Source organism: Eptatretus burgeri, chromosome 6 (genome assembly GCF_056783735.1).
Source record: "Eptatretus burgeri isolate ZD-2024b chromosome 6, Ebu_testis_v1, whole genome shotgun sequence".
Taxonomy (NCBI): Eukaryota; Metazoa; Chordata; class Myxini; order Myxiniformes; family Myxinidae; genus Eptatretus; species Eptatretus burgeri.
Genome location: NC_140966.1, coordinates 63,921,949 through 63,935,676, shown reverse-complemented (window position 1 = coordinate 63,935,676; position 13,728 = coordinate 63,921,949). Strand labels below are relative to the sequence as shown.

Below are 13,728 nucleotides of genomic sequence, written 5' to 3'. Positions count from 1 at the left end.
TCAGACGTAAGCCCGTCATGTTCATGTCGACTGATTTTCACCCTTTATCGTGATAACAAGGTGTTTGGATTAATATTGCGGTGATTCTCATCGGTATAATCACTGTGCACACAATAATTCATAATTCTTTCAACTTTCTCATGTGGCCACTTTCCAAATATATTTATTACTTGGAGCATTTTAAAATTCCATCTCTTGTTTTTGTTGCTGCCAGCACCGGGTTTGAATATTGAGATGTAATAAAATCACGTCATTCCTGTCCTTCCCATGTACCTTGGATAATGTCGACAGGTGGTTGGTGCAGGCCTCGCAGAGATCAAGGCAATCGCAGATGGAAAACTGACCGAAGACGAGGTCAACCGAGCTCGGTGTGTAAATGCAGGAACTTGCGGTTGATTTGAAGCTGATAAGAATCGTGATTTGCAGACAATATCCGGTGAACAAAAAACAAACTTTGTTGTGCTGGTTCAGATAAATTATCTTGCATTTACCACAAGAAGCATGAAACAAAACCTTTTCTTATGGAATTACCAATTCTGCCAAATAAATGATGTGTCTGCCGAATTTAATTCCTCTCACTGCAGCCAGAGCCCGAGCATGCAAGTATTGCAATGATCCTGTCTGCATTTGGTGCTTGCAGAATCGAAGATATAGTATATTGGTTGGTCTATTTGTCTGTATATCAATCTGCTGCAGGTTGCAATTCTACACCAATCTTCACAAAACGTAACCTCCTGGTAAAGGTAGTCCCAAGCAAGAAGCCTTTTGTCTTTGAGCTTAAAATCTTCGATTTCATCCGATTGACTTGAAATTTTAGCAGAATTATGCATATTGGGTCACAAATTCATTCTCAAATCAAAAGCTTCAGGTCTATTGTTTGAGATCCAAAGGGCAAGGTCACAGCAAAGGACTTTGCAAGTACTGGTCAATGACCGCTTGTTTGCTGGTTCGTTTGTCTGCCGGTAGAATAACAGTACAGCGATGGCAGCTTTAATTGTCAAATTTTGGCAGAGAGCTTCATCTTGTGAATGTCTCGATGAGTTCCACTTTGAGCTCACAAGGAAAAATAAATTTGGTGAAGGACTATATTTACTCATTGTTGTGCCCAAAGGCCGGCATGTGACGATTGGATAATCAGTATGTGTGTACAATATGAAGATGTGCTTCAAATTTGGCATTCCAGCTGCTCATATTTTTGAGTTATTCTGCCAACCAAGAGAAAGACGTGTGGATCGCAATACTCTCGCCCCAAGCAGACAGGAATAATGTCAGATGTAGGTGTGGACTCATGTCGTTACGTTTCTCTTCAAGGAAGTCATTGTTGCTTGGTTAATTTTACTCAAATTTTGTATTTATTATACCCCCTGCACCTCCCACCCTCTTCTCTCCTCCTTCCTTCCCCACCCTCCCCCACAAGGATGGGGAAATGATGCCTAAGTTGAGGTGTATTTAAATATTTGTTTCGCTTTTTTGGTACCTTCTGTCTTAAAAAAAAATGTCCCATGGTAATGTTGATTGCCAGTGATCATCATACTAGAAATATGCCAATTCAATATCAGGTATATGTGGATAAAACATACATGGACTTGTTTCACATTCCTGTGTCTGGCCTGTTTTAGTGCATCAAATCACAAAACAACCATGATTTGTAGAAGAGAAGCCCGACGATGTAAGCACCTCCCTCCAGTCCATTATGGTTAACTATCCAACACCAGAGTGCAACCTATTGCCTTCTTTTTGCTGCTATAAACACAATTATTTACAGGATGCAGGTGCGTGCGCGGCTGCTGATGGCTGCTGAAGAGCAGAAGAGTGTACTGCATGAGCTGGGGTCCCAGGCCCTATTTACAGGGAAATTTGTGGCACCAACTGAAGCTGCAGAGAGCCTGAACTCCATCGTCACTGCAAATGTTGTGGATGTAAGTTGCAATCTAGCGCATCGAGAATGCAGGATATATAGGCTTAAGACGAAATTATGTTCATATTATGTTTGGATTTTTCGCAAATCCTCTGTTCTAATGCAATCTTTTGCTGAAGCTCTTTTACAAGAAGATCCCAGACCAACAATCCCCAGCATACTTACAAATAGACAGCTTCTGTGAGAGGAACCATCCGTAGTGAAGTTGACACACGGCAACAATTCAAATATGCCGACTTCCAAATTGCTGAGGGATTAAAACAAATATTTTCTGACTAAAGCAACAAATACCCCTGGAATGGTTGACCTTTCTTTCCATCCTTAGGCAGATCAAAAATAAAGATTTTAATTTTATTTCTGTTGTCTAATTCAATTTAAACATTTTGGCTAGTTGTCAATGCATTTACATCTTGTGATTTGCATTTAACGATCAGACTGATTCCACATGTTGAATCCTTTCGAATAGATATGCCCAGACGTCTGTCAATCAGCGTCTTGCGCTTTAATAAAAATCTTTGCTGTAAATTGAAATATTTAAATGAAGAAAATCACCTCATCTGATGCCAGTACAATACCTGTTACCACCCAATCAAAATTTCATCACTATTTACCGATTATCACCTGCTTTTTTTTTTTTTTTAACCTTTAATTTTATTTCCTGATTAATTATTTAGTGCAACTGTAAAATTTTCTTTTCTCCTCTTCCACTTGGCTTATCAAAAAAAATCAAACAAATTTGCAGTAAAGGATACAAGTTAAACGTTAACTCTTTCTTGCTCCAACACCTCTTTATGTCCATCCAACAAAAGCACATGTCAAATCCATTACAAACTAGTTAACAAAAAGTAAACAGAACATTGGTCTTGAAGGTGGTGTTGCTATCCTCTGAATAGTTGAAACGATATACACGATTAAAAAAATTGTCGAACAAATTAACTGAAGTTATCATCTTCATGGTTCTCAACAAGGTAGTAAACTCGCGTGTAAATATCAAATTTGTCTTTAAAATAATAGGTCATGCACCTCGTCCACGTGGCATAGTCACTGGTGCTTAAGGTGGGTAGGTACGATCTCTCAAGAGTTGCTTTTGCTTTGTAAGTTTGTTGAAAAGGAGTTAACATGCAAACTACGTTTCAACAAATTAATTTTCACACCAGGCTGCGAAGAAAGTTTTCACCGGAAAAAAGACTATGGTTTCACATGGAGACCTATCCCACACGCCATTCTTGGACGAGTTGTGAATCATCATGAAGAGCACCATCTTACGAGGGTAGCACCCTCTCAACTTGTTGTGTTGTCTCCTTTTCCAATTTCAACAGATTCATGTTAAATTTATGTGGATCAAACTTGCTCTTTGGAATGATGCAAATAAAACAAATAAACCACCTGTGTGTGATTAGTGAGTTGATTTATTCTTTTGGAAGAATATCCTGTAAACCTTATTCCCGATAAGAATCTCCATCTCTCTATCTTGCCACATCTCGCCATCTCTTCTCCACTTTCCAGGCTCGTTACTCATACTTGTAGTGAACGTGCAATCGCGGAGTATTGTTGCTCAGTATCTCTGGCGGTACATGTCATGTCCAGTGTTGCTTTCCTTCCATTTTAGGGTCCCAAGCCTTTCAGACTGGGTAACCTATTTTCTTCTGTTTATTCTTGTTTTTCCATGTTTTTGTTTCTTTCTTTTTGTCTTTTAGACTTTTGGTGTATTACCCTTTGTCTTGTCCTGTTTGCTGAGCGAGATTGTGAGAGAGAGAGCAAGGTAGCATTCGCCTATTTGACTTTATTATCATTATTTTCATATATATTTGTCCTCATCTTTGCAGAACCTTTTCTTGGTTTTTTTTTTTTTTTTTTTTTGCAAAATCGCTAATGGATGGTGAGGTATCGCATCAGCACTTGCTGTGCTGCATCCCACACTGATTGTTGAAATTCTCATAGTGATTAGGGTTGATAATATTTGTGCTGTTTCGGATAAGTCGCAAAGTTGTGTGTTGCAAGTATGTTTTAAAGATGTTGTTGTGGAAAATGGACAGTTTTAGGGAGCTGACCATTTTGTAACAGTTTCCACACTGGCCGTTAAGGTACTAGTATCTGACGTTCCAACTTTTCTCTTGAATGGAATTCTTCAGAAGTTAACAAAGTATGGTACTGTCATATTCAGAATTGTGATGATTCCTCTCTGAAAAAGAACCGACAAGCTGAAACGTATAAAATAATTTTGGTGTTTATTATATCTTATTAAACTAGAACGGGCACTCAGTAGAGCGCATACCTTCGCCAACGCAACATTTTGCCCCCCCCCCCCCCCAGAAACCGTTGATTGTGAGGGTATTTAATCCCATACCACATCTGCCATCTCATATGTGTTATGATGGCTTAAAAACATTAAATTTCCTGCTGTTTGACACTGATTCACGTACATTGTGCAATTTCTGTATGAACCCCCTGACCTTTTTGGGTGTCGGTGTCAAGTCAATCTCATGACAACTGGTCACATTATAAGAAATCAAATATTACACATCACAGGATAGGGAATTGAATTCTAAACATTTTGAATGTACTTACATGCAAATTGTATAAGAATTGACAGTGTTATGATAAAGGTCGTTGACCCCCCTGACCTTTGACCCAAACCGCTAACAAAGGTAATGATGTCATTGTGTCATATCATATATCACAAGATTGGGCATTGAATTCACAACATTTTGGCATTGGTTGCACGCAAATTGGATAAAAATCGACCGCACTATGGCAAAATGACGATTTTGACCTTTTCATGACCTCGACCTTGACCTTTGTACTCTTAATTTTGTAATTGGTATTAGAGTGTGGGGAACAGAACAGTCAACATTTTGGTGTTGGTTTCATGCAAATCGGATAAGAATTGACCGTGTTATGACTAAAACCGCACATTTTGCAATGTCGTGACCCCCCCCCCTGACCTTTGACTCCCAACCGCTAATAAGGGTTATTACGTCATTGTGTCATGTCAGATATCACAAGATAGGGCATTGAATTCTGAACATTTTGGCATTAGTTGCATGCAAATTGGATACAAATTGACCATGCTATGGTAAAAAGACGATTGACCTTTTCATGACCTTGACCTTTGACCCAATCGCTCCCAAAATCTAATCAAATGGTCCTCGGATAATAACCAATCATCCCACCAAATTTGCTGCAATTCAGTTCAATACTTTTGGAGTGATGCGAATAACAAACAAACAACCAAACACATATTCACAAATAAATAAATAAATACACAGCGATCAAAACATAACCTTCGCAACAAAGTTTGCGAAGGTAAAAATGGCATTACCCACCTTGAGGTGGCCCTTGATTTTGAAGTAGCCGATCATGAGTACATCTTCACTGCCACTGAAATCTTAATTTGCTATGGGTGTCGAACTTCCTTCCGAACACATTTTATATATATATATATATATGTATACATATACATACACGTGGCGACCAGGGTTGCGTCAGGAAGGGCATCCGGCGTAAAACGTGCCAAATCACTATGCGGATCATAGGGATGATCCGCTGTGGCGACCCCTATCGGGAGCAGCCGAAAGAAGAAGAAGATACATATCCATACACGTACAAATATACACATGCACAAATACAAACATAAATAGTGGTGCACAATAGTGCTACAACATTGTACTTTGTTTCATGTTTCTTCCAATTTCTTTTTTTTTTTTAATGTTAAAAGCTCCAGTTACGGACTGGTCGAGGCCAGGAATTAAATGAGACATAAAATGAACTGAAGAAATGGAGAAGTGAAGAGAAGGAAAAAAAATCATCGAAATTGGTTCAGATTGATGATGTCTGCCTCACCTTGGGGGAATCGCTCCTGTCTCACTGATGAATCACCAGCATGATGCATGACCTCATTGGAGCTCACAAGCCTTGCAGAAACATCACACCCAACAAATGATTGTCCAGTTTGCTGACTTTGGTTCTGATGAACGCCGAATCTCTGAGAACATTTCAAAAGATGAATGAGTCTGAGAACGAGAACATCTGGTGAATGTGGAGTTCCCCTTTGTCTCCAGCATTGCAGTAATACAAACCTTCACTGGCTTCACAAATGTCTGCTTTGGTGTGCTCCCTCCTTGATCTCAGTGTTTTAGTACCACATGTAAATATCTATTTTCTTGTTCTGACTACTCTGTTTTTCTTCCTTCTGTCTGTTGCTCAAACACGTTTTGATTATGTGTTCCAGGTATGCCCCCTGCTTCTGAAGTGCAAATCATGGCTTTCAAGCCAAAGCTTGTCAAGGAATGTTCTAGCCTGCCCGGTCTAATCCACCATACCATGGTCTATTTTGTGATTACTATCAATGAAGTATACATTTTGCTATTCTTTGCATAACAAATTACAAATACTAAATGAGTAACAAAACAATATTGTTATGGTTTTTGGAAAGCTTACCCCAGTGGGAAGAGCATACCTGGACAAGTCGATGACCCGAATATCAGTTATTTCATGTCTTTATGTAACTCACCCTTGGTCCCTTGTCGAGGGGAGGGGGGCATGCCTTGGCTTGGCTGTATTTTCCCAGTGTAATGTCTCCCCCTTCCCCCTCTGTTACTTTTTCAATCTTTCCTCTTTCACATCGGTCTGTTACCCTCCCCCCCCCTTTTCACCAAACATAATTTCAATATTCCCTCCAAGCCTGGTGTTTGCTTGGCAGCTAGGGTGACTGGCTTGGGATCATAGGGTCCTGAGTTTGAGCCCTGTTGGTTGCTGAATGAACACCAGGTGGGGTTGACTCAGCCTGTCACCTGAGGTCAGCAAAATGAGTACCAGTGTACTGGTTTGGGGCACAGCATCAGCGGCACACCGGTGCCCTGACAAAATGATAGCGACCTGGCAACCAAGCTGCCATATGCAAGAAGAAGAATCCTGATTCCTTGTTTACCCCATCGGCCAGTTTCAACGGTCCACCAATAATCCCCTTCACCAAACATCATTTTGACAATCCCTCCTTCACCTCATCGGTCTTACCTTCAGCCCCACGGCTGTTCGGTCATCCCTCAGTCCGGCAGAATCCCTCTTTGTTTTCTCTCCATTCGCGCATTGCTTAATTGGTTTATAGCAATTGGACAGTTTATAGCAGGGTTGCGATCCATCTGTGGTCGTTAATCCATCGGGCTGATCCGATTATTACCTTCACCACATGGGACGATGTCCATTCTCACATACATGTTCATGACGCTTGGTGTTCGTGGCCTGCAGGACAGCACTTATCGCATGTGAAATGGCACACAAGACGTTTTGTGCACGCAGGGAGTAATTAATAGGTACACTGCAAGAACGGTCACAATGGAAATCAACAGAGCGATTATAAAACGGTGCCACTATATTAATTTACTATAACAAGGACATGGAGCAGGAATACCAATGGACAAACGATGGGGGAAGCAAAAGGAAGGAGTGGAACGGTACACTTGTGGCGATGAGGTTGTCCGTTTCCAAGATGCAGATGGCCATCAAACTGTTGCCTCTCTCCTATGACGAGTACTCATGCTTCCCTGGATGTTTCTCGCTTCCACTGATACAGAGCTCTGCTTTTTGCTGAAGATCCCAATAATTTCCAGGGTCTGGAGTTCACCTGGTTGTATATTTCTGCAACTTGTGCTTTGCTTTACCCCAAGCTCTCAAACCCTTCTTCTGTCCCTTTGCTCCCCACCCTTTAACCTTATTCCCCCCCCCCCCAACTTCTTTCTCCTCATTACTGCAACACTCTCACTCTTTTCTGATGCCTAATCTACCCTTCTCTCTCAATTAATTTACTCAATTTACCTTCCTCTTCTGCACACCTTTATTTTTTTGAAAGTTGTCCCAAAGTGTACATGTGAATCCTTAAAACAGCTAGAATGGTTTATTTTTTTTACTCCATGTGTACACTGTGCATAATTTTGGGTCATCAAAGAGTGAGGTGACCAAGGGTAGAACTAAAAGGCAATGTTCAGACAATGGGGTTTTTGATTCTGATGTACCATACTCTTATTGAGCGTCAGTGCTGCGGAAGCAGTTTCTTGCCAAAGGTTATACTTCTACTGGGTGGTTTGCCATTGCCTTCCCAGCATTAGTTAGGGCAGGAATTTTGAATTTGTTCATGGTGCCTGTGATCGCTCACCAAATCTTCGTGAAGGACACCGTGGGATCTTTGACGTCCACCAACGAATGCTGGCAGATTGGATGCCTAGTTTAACGTCCATCCGATGGACGGCGCACACATTGATGAATCACCCTACCGGTGGAACACCAGGATGACAGTTTATAGCAGGGTCGCGATTCGAACTCAGGCTGCGAGACAGCTTAGAGGTGAATGTGTGTTCCTCTGAGCCATCCTGCCAGCCTGGAAATGGGGTAACACAACAATATGGGGCACAAGGGAATGAACAAACATGAAAAGAAGATTGAGAGACACAGCAACCTGCAAATAGATTGGAAGAGGTAAGGTTAGGGTTAATGAGAGATAAGACTGCAGGCAGGGAGAGAAATCCCATTGCTGTTGATCTTTATAATCGATTCTCCCAACGGATTACAAGTAGCTTTATTTCCAAAAATCAGTGAAACTACTTTATTGTTATCATCACAATAGTCTTGCAGTAAAATGTGGTCTGCTAGTTAAAGCTAGTCAGAGTTAAAACTCATCTTGTAGTTCAATCTCGTGCACTTCATTCAAGTTGTCAACGATGCAAACAGTTTGAAGTGCATTTGCTCATTAAATTTTTAACTAACGAACGAAGTAAATGAGCTGATTTGGTAGAGATGTTAAATGTTTGGAATGGTAAGCAATTATGAAAGCATGACATTATTTTTTCATGACTCAATCACAGAACTAATTTATTGACAGAACACTGGTCAATGAGACACAAAATAATTGAGCATTTTAATATTCTTACCGAATCAAGACTTGCATTCTCTGATGCTGCCCAAATATCTTGCGCAGTGATACCTTCACTTTTGTTTGCATATTACACAATGTAACCTGAAAATGTATTGATGTTATGTTGGGGATGGGGTGGCAGAGGAAGGGGTATTGTTTTACATGACAAGTTAATAAAGGCAGTTTACCTTGATTATTTCTGGAATGTTAAAAAAATAAACAATTTTCTCAAGTTCAGTTGAGTGTTTTCACAAGGCATGCCATAGTAAAAGGCTTTTAGAGTGCTGTAAAATGCTGCTCAACAATCGGAGGAAGCTTGGAAGAATGGAACCTTGTGTGTTTGTTTATTTTTGCAGTTGCCTTCTGAGCACAAAGCTCACAATGCTAGGATTTCAGGTTCAAATCCCATGTTGGGTGTTGATTGTCTTGTCTATCAATGGTTTTAATAATTCACTTAAACATGCAGATGTCCTGCTACTGTGTTTGTTCTACATGTAATCTGATTCGATGATTCTTTGAGACCGATATCAACAGGGGAGAGGAATGGAACATTCAAAGCAATCAGAAAGCAAGACCAAAGAGCAATTTTTGAAGCGGTAGAGATGCCCTCTTGTCAGTTGTCTTTTAGGTTGTCATACACTATTTTTGCTGCAACAGCATCTTGAAATGCGAGGCCTGCACAGACCACAAAACAGTTCCAGACATAGCTCATGTTCGTTTTACTATCATTGGCTGTTCGTTGTATATTTAATTAAACATTCACCAAAGCAAAACTGTAACGTTGAAACCTGTCCACGTACCTAAAGATTTGAAGATTGTTGTGTGATCTTTCAAGGATGGCTTGCGACCACTGATTACTTCACCAAGCTCTGCAAATATTTTTGCCTGTCCATGGAAGAGTGAGATTTTTAATATAATATTTTCAATCTATTCCTGTTATTTTGTATATATATGTATATGTATATGTATATATATATGTATATATATGTATATGTATATATATATATGTATATATATGTATATATATATATGTATATATATATATATATATATATATATATATATATATATATATATATATCTGGAGTGATATCCAAAAATTTAACAAATTAGCAATTTTTCTAACTTGGTGTACTTATTTAAGCAAAGCATTAAACTTAACTTTTTCTGCTGTTCGGACGATAATGTTGAGTGAAGAAAAAAATTCTGGAATGTGCAGAAAGTGTAAATTCATTCAGTGAAACGCCGTGCTTCATAACCTGCTTTTGCAATCCATGACTGCACAGTCCACAGGGGTCCTTTCTTTCAGCAATAACATCCACAGGTTTGCCGTTTCCGTTTTGGGTGATTTGCTTACATTACAAAATCTCCATATGTGGGTTTCAGAAGGTGCAACGGATCCCTCCCAGGTCTCGGAGTATCTACCGTCGTGTGTGTGTGTGTGTGTGTGTGTGTGTGTGTGTGTGTGTGTGTGTGTGTGTGTGTGTGTGTGTGTGTGTGTGTGTGGTATCTCCATATATGGGTTTCAGAAAGTGGAATGGAGCCCTCCCCGGTGTGTGTGTTTGTCGACATATGGGGTTTTAGAATGTGGAATGGAGTCCTCCCAGTGTGGGCTCAAAGTTTCCACCTTCATTTCGATAAGGGGTGTGTGATACTGTTGCAGGCCGGGGTCCGGTGGCGAGAACGACAGCTCGGTGGGGGAAGTTACGTCATCTTCCACCAGACTTCCGGAATTGTGGGCCGTCGCTCACGGATAATCCTGTGATGAGGCAGATCGCTTAACCGACCATGGACACCAATACCTGAACCGCGTAGCGTAGGGTCTTCTTGTCTAGAACAAAGTTACCTAATTGACCACACGGTTTGGACTACCGGGGAACCACACCCTCGGTACGGCTTGCCCGAACCGGATCACTCTACCAACTACGATAGAGTACCAACTTGCAACTCCGGATCGGATGCAGCCGAGCAGAACTGCCAAGAACGTACCAGCTCGAATGAACAGATTTACGGGGATAAAGACCCGGATTAAACTCAGATCCAAACCATGCTGGACCAATGAAGGAAAAGACAAAAACGAACTGGGAACATTTCTGCAATAATTTAATTACAATCAACTTGCAAAAGGACACAGAGCAGACTTACGTGGGAATAAAACAGGCAAGATTTACAATGATCAAATAAAAACATGCAATTCGACTTAAAGACGGCGCCACACACTCAGACGAAAATAAACCCAGATGTATGGCAAAGAACCCCCTGCAGCCAGAGAGGGAGGTGAGCTGAGGTCGCAGTTCTTTCGGGTACCTGAATGTTGGAGGGAAGGGATGCTCCATGGTGCGGCACCTGTCAATGGTCGTGCGGCTCGGTCCATGGCCGAACGCGTGGAGACCGTGTCTGCGAAGGAGCCTGGGTCGAGTGGAACGGAGTCCGAGGCGGGGATCAGGGCTGCAGACAGGACCCAACGAGAGACCCGGTCAAGGTCGGGTCGAGGTCTTCCCAGCTCTCTCGCACTTAAAACGAACGACCCCCAAAGAGCACAACCACTCTACGACCTTCCTGCTTTCTTTCGCTACCAGCCAACGAACTGTCTCACTTCAACGCTCCTCGCTCTCAGGGTTGCTTCGTAATTTATAGATCTCCCTCAGCGGGGAGGGGCCAGGGTGAAGCTGACATCACTGTCCCCCCTTTCTGGGTAGGGTTTCGGCCATACCGGGAAACCCGCCCACTCCACCTGTCTGGATTCGCCAAAAAGGTACTGCACAAAGATTTTGCCCCGGAAAATGAGAGGAAGGTACTGGGGTTCAAAATAAAAGGGGAGAAATGATTTACAAACCTAACTAAAAAAAAAAACATCACAACGCACCCCAGTGTCTTCCCACTACACACAAGAAGGGGTTCTATCTGCACATAATATACTTAATGGCATAACTAACTTCGGGAACCGTAAAAATACCAACTCATGCACAGGGTGGGCTGAGCCCAGGACGCTTCCAACTGTAGTTTGTGGTGATATTCCCAGGCATGATTTTTAATATCTCTGTGATGTTCTTCATCATCACTGGAACAACTTTGGCATTCTTCAGCTTCCAGGATCTTTTCACTTCATGCTTGAGGTCTTGGTATTTGGTCATTTTCTTGATTTCTGTAGCGTTAGTCCAAAATCACCGGTATTAACACCTCAATTAGCAATGCCTTCTCTTTTATTTTGTACTCAAGTATGATATCTGGTCGCAATGCTTTGTTTTCGATGTTTACGCCCGATGGGATCGTAAGGTCGTACATGAGTGGTATTTCCATGTTTTCAGTCATTGCTTTTGGTTCATTTTCCCACAAATTTTCTGTAATTGTCATGTCAAAGTTTTTGCAGATGTGCCAGTGGATTACCTCACAAACTCTGTTGTGTCGTTGTGTGTACAGCTGTTCTGACAGGTTTTTTTTTATTTGGTCATTAAGCATCACATATCATTCTCTTTGCAAACCCCACCTCCCCCCCCCACCTGTCTCTTTTTTTTTGCCTTCTCTCTCCCACCCTTTTCTCACTGTCCCCTCATAAAATACAGCACTCTCCTCCCACACGTGTGTGTCTCATGCACCCCTCCCTTCTGCACTGAATAGCAATGTTTGGTGAGGTGTGGCTCTCCGCACCTCCCCCCTAACTTCCCGTTGTTCATCCTCTATACCTCCCCTTCCCCTTCCAACCTTACACCTGCCTCCTCCCTCTCTCTCTCTCCCTCTTCCCCCTTCACTTTATTGACCAGTCAGTAAAGTGACGGGTTGTATTTGCTCATATATATATATATATATATATATATATATATATATATATATATATATATATATATATATATATATATATATATATATATATATATATATATATATATATATATATATATATATATATATATATATATATATATATATATATATATATATATATATATATATATATATATATATATATATATATATATATATATATATATATATATATATATATATATATATACATACATATATATATATATATATATACATACATATATATATATATATATATATACATACATATATATATATATATATATATATATATACATACATATATATATATATATATATATACATACATATATATATATATATATATATATATATATACATACATATATATATATATATATATACATACATATATATATATATATATATACATACATATATATATATATATATATATACATACATATATATATATATATATATATACATACATATATATATATATATATATATACATACATATATATATATATATATATACATACATATATATATATATATATATACATACATATATATATATATATATATATATATATATATATATATATATATATATATATATATATATATATATATATATATATTGTTGCGACTGTGGAAATTCGCAGAGCACCATATAGGTCCTTAGATCAGTTATGTCGATAAGTCTGTGTTCAGATAGATTTCCCCACCGATGTTTAACGGGCAATTATTCGTGTGCCGGGCTGTGATGTTTGAGTTAGCTGTTTTTCTTTTGCTGTCTTTATTTTGGAACAACCACCAACCACAAAGTCCACCACGCCACCATTGCTCCCACCACAAAGCGCCAGCCACGCCACGTTAACCACAACCTTCACAACCACACCACCACGTTTCCACCTTCGTAATGGTTGCCAGGAGCCTGGATTCGTCAAAGAAAGCATGACGACGGCACCCCATCCCCCCCCCCCCCCACGAATGACATGTCTGCCAGCAATGCGGGGGATTCAACCCTCCATGGGAAGAACGAAGACAAATACAGCAGCGGTGAGTGTCCCCGATTTGGCGGGAAAACGCTCCCTTCGAGACGTTTCTC

The 13,728-nt window shown here is 40.1% G+C and overlaps 2 protein-coding genes across 3 annotated transcripts in view; one reads left to right on the top strand and one right to left on the bottom strand.

The window, feature by feature from the left end:
- Positions 1 to 3,303, top strand: part of UQCRC2 (ubiquinol-cytochrome c reductase core protein 2) — a 43,112-nt gene extending 39,809 nt beyond the window's left edge. The window contains exons 11-14 of the mRNA XM_085885387.1: positions 1 to 6; positions 292 to 368; positions 1,766 to 1,919; positions 3,076 to 3,303. The exon at positions 1 to 6 is cut by the window's left edge and continues 75 nt beyond it. Of these exons, the coding sequence (XP_085741513.1) occupies positions 1 to 6; positions 292 to 368; positions 1,766 to 1,919; positions 3,076 to 3,159 (321 nt within the window). The 3' untranslated portion in view covers positions 3,160 to 3,303. The remainder of the gene's footprint in view (positions 7 to 291; positions 369 to 1,765; positions 1,920 to 3,075) is intronic.
- A 5,169-nt stretch (positions 3,304 to 8,472) lies between these two features.
- Positions 8,473 to 13,728, bottom strand: part of CRYM (crystallin mu) — a 71,102-nt gene continuing 65,846 nt past the window's right edge. For both annotated transcript variants that reach the window (XM_085885389.1, XM_085885388.1), the window contains exons 7-8: positions 9,626 to 9,710; positions 8,473 to 9,500 (exon numbers count right to left, since the gene is read on the bottom strand). In XM_085885389.1, coding sequence (XP_085741515.1) covers positions 9,439 to 9,500; positions 9,626 to 9,710 — 147 coding nt within the window. In that variant the 3' untranslated portion in view covers positions 8,473 to 9,438. The remainder of the gene's footprint in view (positions 9,501 to 9,625; positions 9,711 to 13,728) is intronic.